The following is a 15,963-nucleotide window of genomic DNA, read 5'->3' as shown; positions in this document are numbered from 1 at the left end:
GCAGTGAATGTCTGTGTATGTGACCTGAGGGCCACCCCCTAGCCATTCCTACTGGGTACCTGGTCATTAGTTTGGGCTTTTTCCTCATCTATTCTTTGTATTAAAGTATAGTTGAAGTTTCAATGTTAATTTGTGTGTGAAGCAAGGTATTCTGTGTTTTGGGTTAGTTTAGCAACATAGTCCCTATAGGTTTCCAGCACTTCACAGAATAGGAGTAAATAAATAATAGCAAAAACTGATGCACTAATATAAATACCTAGTTTCTAGGATGACATCTATAACGGTAATTCCCACAATGAAAACCAGTCAACAAACAAACAAGGAATGGTGGAGTCAGCAAATGTCAACAGCAAAAACAATAAATAACCATGAACTAAATCTGGCATTAAAGCAAACAGCAGGTGTCAACTGTATATCATCCAAAGTAGTAATAATTGCAACAACATGAATAGTGGAGAAAGGAGTTATATAAAGCAATTAGTTCTAAAAGATGGTACAAACAGTTCAGCAAGGGAAACAATGTGATAGGAAGCTAGAAGAGGGTTTACAGTGTCTAAAAAGTGAACAGAGAAATGTCCCTGATACTTCCAAGAGAAACCACATATGGTCAGCAAGACCCTGACATATCCTGGCAGATGGCACTACTAGTAGAGGAAAGCTTGTGCGGGAGTGCTTAATAATAATGATCTCAAAGGATTTTAGAGTTGTAAATTTTTCCTGAGTTAATTTGAGCCTGACCTCATAGACCTACAAATCTTCCTAATCTCCTACACTGATAAATTTGATCTGCTTTTCACTGATATTATGAGTTACTGGCTTCATGTTTTTCAGAGGCTGGCTGAAATTTTAATTTCTTTTGTGCTAATTGTTTACAAGATGTAATGCTTTGCTGTTTTATTTATTGTTGTCTTAGCATGATCCCTGTCCTATGTATGAGTTGTCCAGTCACCCGCCAGATGCCACTGTGGACTTCTGGACTGCCCTAATGCTGAATATCCTTAATTGTTTAAGCCCTACCTAATAGAGAACAAGAATTTTGGTTTACTTCCCCCAACTTTGCCCTCTTTCAGCAGGAAGCAGCTTGGAGATGTCATTACCCATTTTTCTATAGAAATGGGATGTGGAAATTGACAGTGGGGTAATGTAACAGTGGTCCACTTTATGCTTTGAATATAGCCCTTGCTTCTCTGCACTGCAACTTATTTTAAAATGGACATGTTTCTTTATCTTTTTTTCTCTCTACTCCTCCCCTAATCTTTTCCCCTCCCTAACATCAAGGCAAAAAAGATTACTTTTCTTCCCCATAGTAGGAAGTTATCTGCTTCTAAGTACACACCCACCATAGGAATAAAGTAATCCAGACTTTGGGGATGGTACCAGAAGATCTCAGAAATTATTATCTCCCAAATTAACAAGTGAATTACAACTCCAACAGGGAACATGTGGAATGTAATCTTTGAATCACCTCTTTGAAAGCCCCCTGATGGGCAGCTTCTAGGATAGGAGTCCCCTGTGTTTCTCCTTTGCTAGCAAAATAATGAATCTTTTTCCTTTTTCTCATTAAAAAGAAAAGAAAAGAATGGATAGTCACTGCCTATGCCCATCTGTCCTTTCCATTTTTTCTTGAGGTATATACTAAGAGAGAAAAAGAGCAAGGGCTGGGGGTTGTTAACCCCTTTCTCTTTTTTTGTGTTGCTCACCAAACTGCCAGTTGGAGTATCTAAAACTGAAGCTGGTTGAAATAGTTCTCAGCTTGCCTTCTGACCAGTATAAGGTAGGATGTCAATTGGAGTTTTTCCTGGATACACCAGATCGAATGTATTTCCAGGTTGAGGCTGCTGCAGAGTTACCAAAAGGAAGTTTTGGTGGCTAAGGCTTGGATCTAATCAGGCCGTGGGGCTTTTTTTGGGTGGTATCTGCTCTGGAGAGATTAAATTAATACACACCTAGGGCTCAGCAGATGCCAATCTCTTCTGGGAGTCTGAATCCTAGAACCTTTCCACAAATTTTGCTTGTGGGGCAGGGGCAACAAATTTCACCCTTTCTTCTACCCACAAACATACATAGGCTTTCAAGACTTAGTCCCTGAACATATTCACACCTACATATTCAGATTTCCTACCCTATTCAGTTGGTCACAGAAGCCTCTAGACGTAGGGAAAAGCAAGTTGGACTCTCCTTCATTTTTCTTACTTTGAATCCCCCTGGGTACCTTTTCTGTGTTTTTGTTTCATTCATATCCTGGCAGGTAAACCCTAATCCACATGGTAGGCACTTAAGTGCTGGGAGAGTATGGCAATGTTTGCCATGAACTCCTGGGCTCCGCAGCAGCAAGCTACAGTATGAACTCCTCAAATGCTTCTCGCCTCAATTCTCCACTTGCCAGTTGAACATTTTTCAAACACCAGTTTATGTTGCAGCCTCTGAATCAGCTAAGTTACATGTTTTCTGTGCCAAATCTCTCCATTGTGTTTCTCTCCCATCCCTATGTGGTAGACTAGAACTATTGCCACTGCCACTGGTGTAGCTGGCTTGGCTTCAATGTACTCTTTCTTTAATAGACTCAAATATCTGAATCTCTTAGACACTCTGACTGTCCAAATATTGAATTTTAGTGAAATCCCTCTTTTACCTACCACACTGACAAGCAGTTTTCCCACTTTTGAATCCCAAGTAAGGGAGCGACAGAATGCAGCCTTCCTCTAACCCACCATCCTAAATCCCCTCATCAGCTCTTACATGAATTCTTTGTACTCAACTACTATTTAAATGAACAAACCCCTCCCAATATCAACTGCTTTTCTCAAATTGGCTCTCTGTGTTCTCCAGTGACCTCCTATTGGCTATTTTGGGGGTCTTTTGTTCTCAGGGCTATCATATTACTCTTTTTACACTAACTGCTTTCTCCCACATATATGTTGATGCCATGAAGGTCTTATGTGTGTATATACTTTCCTGCATGGTTTCTTATAAATGTTGTCCATAGGCTTTTGGGTTTGCTACCTCAATATTCTTTATAATTTTATGTGGGGAGTTAAGATGATTCAAAAATTATGCTGCCTTTGCTGCCACTACCTTCCCAGAAGTTCCCTCTCATATCTGTTTCACTGTTTTCATACTTAAAATTATTTATATTTAATTTATAGTATCTCTCAGGTAATTTATTTAGACAATCGTTTCATCTACAAATAACAGCAGTTTCGTTTCTTTATCCCCAAACCTTATCCTCTAACTTTGTTTCCTTGACATATTATATTAGCTATAAGCACCAATTCAGGGTCTGATAAAAGTGGTAACAGTGGAGATCTTTTTTTTCCTTCATGATCTTTAAAAGTAATACTTCTAATATTTAACATTGAAGAACATTATTTATATAGGTTCTTTTGTGTATATGTGTGTGTGCGTGTGTGCATGCATATGTGCATGTGAGCTGCAGCCAGTTAACTATATTGTTGAATATTGTTCCTAGTGATCTAAGAATTTTTTAAAAAAAAAAATCATGAGTGGATGTTGAATTTTGTCTAATGATTTTTTTCTCTTTCAGTCAGTTAAATGACATTTAAATTATATTTTCTAATGTTAATATCAAAACACCCTTGTATTCTTGGGATGAATTGACTTGTTCATTGTATATTATTTTGTTTCTACAATACTGGATTTTTCAGACTGAAACTATATTTTATTCATTTATGTTTATGAATGATATTAGCCTAAAATGTCTTTGTCAGATTTTATTGTCAAAGCCATAGTGTCCTCATGAAATGAATTGGAAAACATTCTCTTTTCCATTTAATTTTTAATGGCTGCATCCTTAGATTACTCAAGCCTTTTGAAATTTCTTGGATTAAAGGCTAAATTCCTTTTATTAAAAACTGTTTTTCTATTTTTCTTTATTTTTTGCAGTGGTGGGGATTGAACCCAGGGCCTTCCACATGCTAGGCAAGTGCTTTACTACTGAGCTAAACCCTAACCCCTTAAACCTGTTTTAAGGAAACTATCATATTATACATTGATTAATTTATAAAATATGTATGTAGAGTGCTATGAACTGAATTTTTTGGCTTGCTCATCCTAATACATATGTTAAAAACCTAATCCTCAATATTACAGTATTTGGAGGTGGAACCTCTGAGAGATAATTAGGAATAGTTTAGGTTTGATGGTGAGGCCCTATAGATGGGACTAATGCCCTTGTTAAAAGAAGAAACATGAGATCCATCCCTCTCCACTCTGAGGATACAAGAAGATGGACATCTGAAACCAGAAAGAGTACCTTACCAGATACTGGATTTGCTGGCACCTTGATATTGGACTTCTCAGCCTATAGAACTGTGAGAAATAGGTGTCTGTTGTTTCTGTTGTTTAAGTTACCCAATCTGTAGCATTTTGTTCAAGCAACCCAACCTGACCAGGGTGTGTGGTTAAAAACACTTAGAATGATATGTATTGAATAATTTCTGAAACATGTTTATATTACCTAGATATTTATGTGTCAGATTAAGATATACAATACCACCAATATCAGAAATGTGTTTTATATGCCCTTATGATAATCTCCCTAACCATCTTCAGGTAACTACTTCACTCATTTTTGTTGTAAGCATTCCATTCTTTTGACTATATCCCTAGACAATATAGTGTGTGTGTCTCTTTTAGAACTTTTTAGAAGTGTATCATACTATGTGAATCATAACATACATATTCTTTTGTTACTGACTTATTTCATCTATGACTGATTACTTTCTTTAGGCTGGAAAAAATGAAAAAAGAATATAGAAATCTGGGTACATGGAAAGAGAAAGTTGACTATTTAGAAAACATTCTGAACCCAAAATTGGAACCTAAAGAATCTTCGGTAATTGGCATAATACATTCTTCCACCTGGAGCTTTGAATACTTTTTTAAAAGAAATATTATTGTCATTAATAGTGATGATCATATGTCGCTTATTTTTGGAGAGCATGTAAAATGTTATTCTTGGCCCACACACTTTCCTATTTTGATAATGTTCCATTCACTAAGTATTTAATGATAAATTATTAGGTTTAACAATATTGATCCATTTAAAATGTACAGTTTAATGGCCTTTATTGTGTCCACCATCACAATCAATTTGAGAATATTTTACTCTCAAAAGCACACCCATACCCTTTAGCCAGCACTCCCTCAATCCACCCATTGTCCTCTAGCCCTATGCAACAATAGCTAACTTTCTTCTCTATAGATTTACCTGTCCTACACATTTCATATAAATGGAATCATAACAATATATCGTCCTTCATGATTTTCCTTTTCAGTTGCCATAATGTTTTCAAAGTTTATTCTTGTTGTAATATGTATAAGTATTCCATTTCTTTTTATTTCCAAATGACATTCCATTGAATGGATATGCCATCTTTTGGTTTATTCATAATCATAAGCTGATGGACATTTGCATTGTTTTCACTGTTAAGCTAGTTTGAATAATAATGCTTTTGGACATTCATGTGCAAGTTTTTTGTGTGAGTGTATGTCTTTATTCTCTTGAGTACCTAGGAGTACCTGCATCATATGGTAATTCTCAGTTTAAATTTTTGAAAAAGTATCAAATTGTTTTCCACAGAGGTTTGTATTACCTTATATTCCAATCAGTAGAGAGTTCCAAGTCTTCACTAACTCTTATTATTTTCCATTTTATTACTATTATTACTATAGCCATCTTTGTGGGTTTGACATGGTGATTTATTGTGCTTTTGATTTGCATTTCTCTATAGATTAATGTTGTGAGCATCTTTTCATACGTTTACTGCCCATTTCTTTCTCTTCAGATCTTTGCCAATTTTTAAGTTAAATGATTTGTCTTTTTAATACTAGATCCTTGTCAGATAGGAGTAAAAGTTAATATTTAGAAATACAACCTCACCTATACTGATCTGGAAATAAAGAATTTATAGCTATCTCAGTGAAAAGATGAAACATTGACTGAGATCATAACCCTGAAAAAGTAATCATAACATTAATATTTTCATGTGTTTCAATTTCTCTATAATAGGCAGAGTTCATGTTGCTACAGGAACAAATAAGTATTTTTTAATACAGAAGTAATACTTTAGGGAAAATTTGGAGGGTTATTAATTAAAAGAACTATGGACTTTGGGTTGTTACTGAAAGATCAGTTTTTTATAAAAAGCCCATTGTCATTCTGTCTTTTAACTATTTTTAAACCCAATTTTCCTTAGAATTTTATAAAAATATACATCCTTTTTCAAGTCATAAGCCATAATGGATTACAATAAAAATAATAATCTGTTACCTACGGGTACCCTTTCTTAGTCCTTGAAGTTACAATATTATATAATTTACCCTATGTGTATCATGTACATTCATTATTCAAATACTCTACCCATTATTGGATATCTTCTCTCTAGAATATCAATTCCTCTTTAAAATGGTAGTCTTTGGATTGAATTTCTTACAAATACTTCTCTGTCTTATCCTCTGTCCTTTGTAGATTTAGCCGGGGATGGGGGAGAATATTGCATTAAAAAGAAGTTATGAAAATAAGGAACTAAAACCTTTTCCTCCTTAAATATTTTCCCTAATATTTTTTCTTTCTTTCTGTGATTTTAGGAAAGTAATTTAGATGAAGACCTTGAAAGTGAGAGTAATGATTTAGATGAAGAGAAGCCTGAAAATATCACAACATTATGTAAGAAACGAACTTGATTTCTGTGTTTATTATGAAGATAATTAAAATCAAGGTGTTATATCACAAAAATTAGTAATTTATTCTAAGTAAGTGTTATGGTTTTGTGAGAAGTTCCCGAAAAGCTCATGTGTGAGACAATGCAAGAAAGTTTAGTGGTGAAATCATTGGGTTATGAAAGGTTTAACCTAATCAGTATATTAATCCCCTGAGAGGAATTAACTGGGTGGAACTGTAGGAAGGTAGGGTATGTCTGGAGGGGGGGTGGAGAGTCATTGGCCGTGTGCCTTTGGGGTTTATATTTTGTCTGTGGTGAGATGGGAGCTCTCTTTCTCCTTCTCCCTTTCTCCCTCCCTCTCCCTCTCCCTCTCCCTCTCTCTCTCCCTCTCTCCCTCCCTCTCTCCCTCTCTCCCTCTCCCTCTCCCTCTCTCCCTCTCTCCCTCTCTCCCTCTCTCCCTCTCCCTCTCCCTCTCCCTCTCCCTCTCCCTGTTCCCACCTCTCCCCCCTTTCTCTACCTCTGCCCCTCTCCTCCTCTTCTCCTCTACTGTTCTCTCCTTCTCCCTCCATCCTTCCTTCTCCTTCCTGGTGCTATGTCCTGAGCTACTTTGCTCCGCCGTATTCTTCTGCCAGGATGTTCTGCCTCACTTCTGGCCCTGAGAAATGGAGTTGGCCATCTGTGGACTGAGACCTCTGAAACTATGAGCCCCAAATAAACTTTTCTGCCTTTGAAATTATTCTTATCAGAACTTTTGGCCACAGTAGTGAAAAAAACTGATTAAAACAGAAATTGATACCAAGAATTGGGGTCATTTCTGTGGCTAACCTGACCATGTGGTTTAGAAGCTTTTAGAGTGTTTTGGAATTTGGGAGGAATTTTTTTGTTATTGTTGTATCAGAGATTGAATCCAGGGAATGCTTAACCACTGAGCTATATCCCTAGCCACTTTGTTTATTTTATTTAGAGACAGTATCTCACTGAGTTGCTTAGTACCTTGATAAACTGGTTGAAGCTGGCCTTGAACTTGCAATCCTCCTGCCTTAACCTCCCAAGCCACTGGGATTATAGACTTATGCCACTTCATTCCACTATGGAAAGAATTTTGAAATATCTAGAGATGCAAGCTAGGAATGTTCTAGATTATTGTAGGTTGAGCTTAATGGGTGATTCTGGTGGGAGTTCAGAAGACCAGAATGTCAATACAACTATGGACAGTAAAGACTGGGCTTGTGAGATTTTATAGGAGAAGGAGGACTCTGTTGGAAATTGGACTAGAAGCCATTTGTATTATATTCTAGCTAAGAAGTTGCCTGAATTTTTGCTCATATCGTAGACTCCTACTCAGAGCAATTAGTCAAGAAAAATAAGTAGTAGGATTTCAAATTGGAAAGAATGAAGGAAAATTTTCTTTGCCGATGTCATAATCTCATATGTAGAAAATCCTAAAGCCTCTAGAAGAAAAACCCCATTAAAACTAATTCATGGATTCAGTGAGGTTTTAGGATACGAAATCAGCATACAAAAATCTGAACACCAACCATGAACTATCTGAAAAGGAAAATGGATTAAAGACTTAAACATAATTCCTGAAACTCTAAAACCCCTAGAAGAAAATAAAGAGGAACAATTCAATGACATTGGTGTGGTCAGTAATTTCTTTAATAGACAAAAACCACAAGGCAACAAAAGCAACAATGGAGAATGGGGCTACCTCCAGCCAAGAAGCTTCTGTGCAATAAAAGAAACAACAGAGTGAATAGATAACCTACAGAAAGGGAAAAAATATTTGCAAATCATATATCTGATAAGGGATTCATATTTAAAATATATAAGGAATAACTTCAACTCAAGCAATAACAACAAACTAACTCAATTAAAAAATAGGCTAAGGACCTTAGTACATACTTCTTTGAAGAAGATATACCAGTAGGTGTTTGAAAATATGCCCAACATCTTTAATCATCAGGGAAGTGCAAATCAGAATCAAAATGAGATACTATCTCACAGTTGTATTAGTATAGCTGTTATCAAAAAGTCCAAAGATCACACATTTTGTCAGGGGTGTAGAGAAAGTGGGACCCTTGTACACTATTGGTGGGAATATAAAATAGTGTAGGCACTTTTGGAAATAGCATATTTATTAAAAATAACAGGAAAATCTTATCCCTTCATGTATGTTTTGATTTCATCCCCATACTTGTTTGATTATTACTCCTCCATCTTCCCAGAGATTCATCACCCTATTTTAACTAAGCAGTGTTTATGTTAGGATAGGTGCTTTGACTTAAGTTGATGTTTGTTTGTAGTGAGAAAAAGTGTAATAATATTTATTGTGTACATAAATATAAATAATGTTTTTATTGTTTTGTGTAACAAAGTACTTCAATTTGCTTTTTTTTAATAGATATCCCTGTTAAAGACAATGAACCTGAAATTACTCCAAGTGAGGTAAGGGAAGTTGGAAGAAAATGTCTAATAGTCATTATTTTATGAAGGGGTGAAATGCTTGTTTTTTGTTTTGTTTTGTTTTGTTTATACTAGGAATTGAATCTAGGGCACTTAACCACTGAGCCACATCCCCAGCCTTTTTGTACATTTCATTTAGAGACAGGGTCTCACTAAGTTGCTTAGGGCCTTGCTAAGTTGCTGAGGCTAGCTTGGAACTTGTGATCCTCTTGCCTCAGCCTCTAGAGTCGCTGAGATAACAGGCATGTTCCACCACACCCAGCAGGGGTGAAATATTTGTGAATGGAGAAATAGTTACATATGTAAAGAAAAAAAGCACCTGAGAAATTATTCAGTTGTTTTATGGTTATTTCTATATGAGAACATTTATACCATTGTACAATTTTTTAAAGTTAAATTGCCCTCTGGAAATATTGGTTTCAGCATAAAACAGTGGCCCTTAAGAATATATATGAAGATAGGAAACAAAAGGTTTTCAGGAAGGGAAGAAAGGAAGATAAGAACAAAGTATGAAATTCTACATAAGACCTTAGACATGGTTGCCATAGACCTACCCACATTCTGTGCTCTTTCTCACCAAATCTTTTATCATATTATAAACTTTGTTCATGGAATAATATCATGTATTTTACAGTAAAAATCAGCAAAAAGAAATTCACTTAATATAATTTGCTCTTCAGCTAATTTTATAGCAGGCATCCATTCTATTATAACAGTAGATCCCATATAAACAATAGGAAAAGTTTTTTTCTACTGCTTGACAAGTAGGATTTAATGATTTCCATTTTTTGGTCAGAGGCTCATAAATACAAATTTGAAGAATCAGTGTGTACTATCTTTCCCAGTTCAAGGAGAGAAGAAAAAAAGTGAATACATTGAATTTTTCATAAAGCTGAATTTATTTAACTAAACAGGCTATCCTTTACTTTATGACATGCTTCTTTGTAGTACTTTGCTACTAAAATTTCCTTTCTTTTATATAATATCTTGTTATTTTATAATATTGTTCTTTGTGTTATTCTATTAAAATTTCCCATGTTTCATAACATATTGGTGATAGTATAACACTAAAATGTCAGATCCCAGATTTTCTTTTTAAAGATGTTACTGATTATAAAATCCTGACCTAAGAGAACCATTATTTTATAAGCCACTGTTTTATCATTTTTAATATAAATATATATATATATATATATATATATATATATATATATATATATATATATATTCTATAACTCCATGATTCCAGAATTAGAGAATTTATCATTCCTTTTGTTAATTAATGTAGTCATTACCATGTAGTCATGGTAACATGATAAAGGATAAGGGTACAATTGATTTTAATTTGTTTTCAGTACTTTCTAGTGAATAACATTTAATTAGTAGCTTGTTTTATTGCTATATTTTCTAGTTGCTGGGTGATGATAATAAAGAAGGCGTACCTACATCAACTTCGAGCCTATTGGACCAAGATTATTCAATTCTTGCTACTCCTGAGAGTGTTATGTCAACACCTCTACCCTCAGACTCTCTACTGCCCTCTATTCCTAGGCAGGAAAAAACCCTACTGGACAAAATACCATTTTTCAGTGAAGGCCAATCAGAAGTCATGCCAGAGGAAAGGAGAAGTATACCATTTCTATCAGATGCAAAATCAGATGACACACATCGAAGCATTTTAAAAGCAATTTCAGCTCTATCAGAGGTAAGGTTGAGTAGTATCTGTATGGAGCCAGAGACAATAAGGAGGAGGAATTTGGCTTCATCTTCAAGAGGAACTAGGTGGCAAAGCTGCTATCTAACCTTAGCTGAAAGGAAGCGCACAAGCTTAGTTTCCCCAGATTTGAAATTGAAAGGTAGCTTTCAAAGCCATGATTTAGAAGATCTTGAATTAGCCTATCTTCATATTTGAAGTACAGACTAGTGGGAAAATGATTTATTTTTAAAAAAATTAAAGACAAATAAATTGAAAATATATTCATGTCTCTAAGTAGAAATGTGTCTAAATGTATTAAATATTTCTACACCCAGTTTTTACTGATAAATGAGGAAAACTTTTGAAGAAAAAGCAAAGTGATCTGAGATACAAATTATACAAACTAATCTCCTAGGCTCATGCAAAATTCTGCTGAAAGTGTAACTTTTTTAAAGTTCATTTTTAAAATTAACATCAGTAGCAAAATATAAATTCAAAGGAAATGTAAAAGCCTGGGAAGTTATTTCAGTAGAAAAATTAATGAAACTGTTGTATTTTATATTATAGAAAATAGTATATGTTATCCTTATTACATATAATGTTATACTTTTAAAAGAATATAAATTTAAAGGTACACCAGAGTAAAGCCTTTCTCAAAATGATAGTATTTTGCTTAGATCTTTGCATCCCATTTGAATCACTATTACAGGTATCTCTTTTTATTTTGGTACCAGGGATGAAACCAGGGATGCTCTACCACTGAGCTACATCCCCAGTCCCAGTGCTGTCCCACCTTTATTTTTTATTTTGAGACAGAGTCTTGTTAGGTTGCTCAAGTTGGCCTTTAACTTTGTGATACTCCTGTATCAACCTCCAAAGTAGCTGGAATTACAGACAGGTGTGTACTATAGGTAGCTCTTTAAAAAACAGTATGAAAAGGTGTATGGATCAAGTAAGGGTTCAAAGTAAGGCTCTGCTTCTAAATATTTCAGCTAGCTTTGTCACCTAAATCTGTAGAACTATTTCCTCATCCTTTGCTATATCAGACCAGATCATTTCTAAATTCCCTTCCAAATTTCAAAAGATACAATTTTATTAAATATCTCTAGCTAGGGAGTTATTCTTTTTACTAATGCATGACCATATAAAATTTAGAAAGTTTATATTTTATTATATCTATTTATAGATTTATCTTTATCTTCATTATTCCTATATATATACTTTAATTTTACAACTTGGATAAAACTATACGTATAATTTTATATTTTGCTTTTATGAGTTAACATTATAAGCACACCTGAATTTTCAAAAATTTGTAAGATGCAAAATATCCTCAAGTATGGTTATTCTATGATTTTTTAAGACAGTTTGCATATTCTTGAACATTTTTTAAAGTTTGAAATTGGTGTTCTTTTACTATTTATTTGAATATGTGATTATCTAATAATACAGAAATGGCATGTTGACAAATTACTGTCCAGAAAGATTGTACGACTTTACATATTCACCAGCAGTATTTGAGTATTAACAGTCTCTAAATAATGATTAAAACCTTTTCATGCTTAATAGTCATTTTCATTTTCCCTATAAGTAGAAGACCATGTCCTTTGTCTATTTTTTCTTCTTTTGAAGACATATGGATTATATATTTTTAAATTATTTCTGTTTAAGAATAGTGACAACTTGCATAGTCAAGTACTTTTCCATAGTTTGTAGTTTGCCTTTGATTTTATTCAGTCTGACTTCCAAAATGTTCATTTTTCATTTGATAAATAATTTGTTGCTGCACAACAAACCACCCTAAAACTTAGTGACTTAAGACAGTTATTATGTCTCAAGATTTTGTGGGACTGACTATGCTTAGCTGGGCACTTTTGCTTCACATGATATTAGATATTTGTTGGACTTGTGGTCATTTAGGGGCTCGATTGGATTGAAATACTTAACGGTGGTTCACTTATATGATTGACACTTTGATGGGAACAGCTGTAAGGCTGGGCTGAGCTGGGCTGTTTGGACATCTAGTTTGATACTGCATATACTTTCTCAGAAATTGGCCCTCAACCTCTCCATGTGATCTCTTGTGGTCTATGTGGTCTTTTTAACAAGGCAGCTGAACTTATATGGCAGCTGAGGCCTTCCAAATTACAGAAATAGAAGCTTCAGGACCTCTGAAAACTTTGGCTTCATACTAATTCAGGTTTATCTCCTCTGAATCTGTTAGTTATAGCAAGTGCCAGGCTTAGTTCAGTATGGAGGGGACCACAGAAGGGTATAAATCTTGGGAGGTGTGGTTCATTGGGGACCATATTTGGAGATTAACTACAGATTTTTAATTACTTAGCAAGTAATTTCCATCCCACATGCAAAATGTATTTATTTCCCTTCCCAGATCCTCAGTCTTCATGCTATTACTGCATTAAGCTTGGGCTTGAAATACAGAATTTCAGCATCTAAACCAAGTCCAGATGAGAGAGGCTCCTTGGTTGTGGTACCTCTCAGTTTTGAAATCTGTGAATTTATCAGTTTTCTGTCCCCTACATACAATAGTGAGTCCAGAACAGAAAAACTAGAATAGAAATGTAGGATTCCAAAGATGGAGGAGGGCCAACATGAAACATGTAGCTGTCAGTAGACCATAATAATTCTGAAGTTCTTGGCTTTCCCTCAGATTAATTCTTTTTCCATAAGGAAGAACTTCTGTTTGTAGTTGTATATCTTTTCAATTTGTGTTCTGCCTGAAAGTTGGGGATTTGAGTGTCTCTTTTTACTTTAAATTGTTCCTATTCTTTTTTTGAGGGGGTACCAAGTATTGAACCTCAGGGATACTCAACCCCTGAGCCACATCCCCAGTCCTATTTTGTACTTTATTTCTAGACAGGGTCTCATTGAGTTGCTTAGTTAGTGCCTTACTTTTCCTGAGGCTGGCTTTGAACTTGTGATCCTCCTGCCTCAGCCTCCTGAGCTATTGGGATTATAGGTGTGTGCCATGGTGCCCAGCTGTTCCTGTTCTTTTCAGTTCAAGATACTATGATTCTTTTAAAGATTTTGTGGTCATTTTATGTATTAAATTCTGATCTTAATTAGGCAATTATCATACCCCTGTATATCTTTAAGAAAGGCCTATATTTCCTTGAGTTGAGAATCAGAGTACTGTGACACAACATCCTTAAGAATTTTAGAAATGTTCCTGTCTAGCAGAGAGGGATTGAGATGCTACCTAAAATTCTGAGAATAAATTTTGTCTTCCTCAGTGGGTCTATGAGGTACAACCTTACATCTTTTTGAGGTTTTAACAACAAATCTTATATCCATACCCCTGTGATCTTGGCCTTGACACCACACTTTACTGGTATTGCTGTAGATTTGATCTTCACCCTGAGGTCATTTCCTACTTTGATGGTCATTGACTAGGAGAGGTGTGTATGAGACACACTTTTATATTCCAGAAAAATTCTGGTTCATAAATATTTCTCCTGGATTCTGCTTGAAAAGGTCACTTCTTTTTATTTGTATTTTGTAATAGACATCTAAAAGAATCCATTTGTCACTTTCATCATGCTTCCTAGAAATTTCTGTAGCCAAATACTCAGTGCTTTTATTTCCCGTTAACACAGGGAGCAGGGTTGCCACACTTTTCACAACTAGAAAAAGTTGGTTACTATTTTTGTCCCTAGTAAAAATTACCTTCATGTCCTTCCAGCATTATCTAACAGTTTTATTGAAGCTCCCTCAGCTATTGTCTAACATGCAGTCCCCAAATAAATTGCACTGTTTTAGGTTTTTGTTGTGGCAGCAATCTATCTCTAGGTACCTATTTTTATATATTTGCGTGCCAAACCACCCCAAAGCTTAAGTGTCTGAAAACATTTTACCACCATGCCTTTGGTGTGTTGATTGTACTTATATGGGAAGTTCTGCTTCACATACAGTCTTCTGGGGCTTTCCTGGGTTAAATTGTCTCCAAGATGACTCATTCATATATCTGGTGCCTCATTGAAAATGACTGGAAAGTTTATCTCAATTAGGATCCTGAGATGAATGAGCCTTGTAGTCCATGTAGTTTCATACTCTTAACTACTCTAGTGGCCTCCATGTGTTTATTTACAGTAGGGTAGCCAGACTTCTTATATGATAGCTTAAGGTTTCAGTCAGAATTATATTTATATTTAACATAAAAGTATATGTAATCTACCCTGTAATATCTTCAGGTTCCTCATCCACAGATTCAATTAATTGCAGAATGAAATTATTCTAAAAGAAAATATATCTGCATAGAACATGAACAGATTTTTTCTTGACATTTTCCCTAAGCAATGCAGTATAACAAGTATTTTCATGGTATTTACATAGTATTGATTATTATATGTAATCTAGAGATGACTTAAAGTATAACATGAGGATAGGTATAGGCTATATGCAAATACTATACATTATTTTGTAAAAAGGTCTTGAGCATCTCAGAATTCTGATATCATCAGAGTACCTGGGACCAACCCCCTCTGGATACCAAGGGACAACTATTTGAATTTATTCTGTAGTAGGATGGCTAATAGTACCCAAAGAAATCATATCCTAATCTCTGGATCCTGTAAATGTTAACCTTATATGACAAAGACTACAGATGTGATTAAGTGGTGGACCTTGAGATGGGGAAATTATAGTAGGTTGCCCAGGTGGGTACCATCCTTACATAAGAGGCAGAGGAAGATTAGACACACAGAGGAGAGGGTAATAATGAAGATGAAGCAGAGACATTGTATAGTATATCAAGCCAAGGAATGCTAGTATCCACTCACTTTGATTCCTTCAGATATATTCCCAGGAATGGTATATACTTATATTAATTGGATTTAATACCTGTAAAAGATAGATCCCTACCTCTCACTCTGTATGAAAATAAACTCAAAGTGGATCAAAGACCTTAAATATTCAGAAGAGCTTTTATTAATATTTAATGAAGGAATAGTAAGTGGTATTCTTATTTGTGCTTGGTATTATTTTAAAATCTGGGAGTGTTTTTTTCCACCATGGTTTTTGAAAGATAATTTGGCTAGATATTTAATTTTTGCTTACAGGTTTTTATTTAGTTTTTTCTTTTTTTTTTTTTTTTTTTTT

At 34.9% G+C, this 15,963-nt stretch overlaps 1 protein-coding gene across 1 annotated transcript in view; it reads left to right on the top strand.

The window, feature by feature from the left end:
* The window catches only part of C2cd6 (C2 calcium dependent domain containing 6), a 101,556-nt gene that overhangs the window by 36,699 nt on the left and 48,894 nt on the right, over positions 1 to 15,963 (top strand). The window contains 4 exon segments of the mRNA XM_015480974.2: positions 4,750 to 4,855; positions 6,610 to 6,688; positions 9,088 to 9,131; positions 10,561 to 10,854. Coding sequence (XP_015336460.2) covers positions 4,750 to 4,855; positions 6,610 to 6,688; positions 9,088 to 9,131; positions 10,561 to 10,854 — 523 coding nt within the window.

The sequence above is a fragment of the Marmota marmota genome, unplaced genomic scaffold, assembly GCF_001458135.2.
Source record: "Marmota marmota marmota unplaced genomic scaffold, marMar, whole genome shotgun sequence".
NCBI classification, from domain to species: Eukaryota; Metazoa; Chordata; class Mammalia; order Rodentia; family Sciuridae; genus Marmota; species Marmota marmota.
The sequence above is the reverse complement of the archived record's forward strand: the minus strand, read 5'-3'. Positions and strand labels throughout refer to the sequence as shown.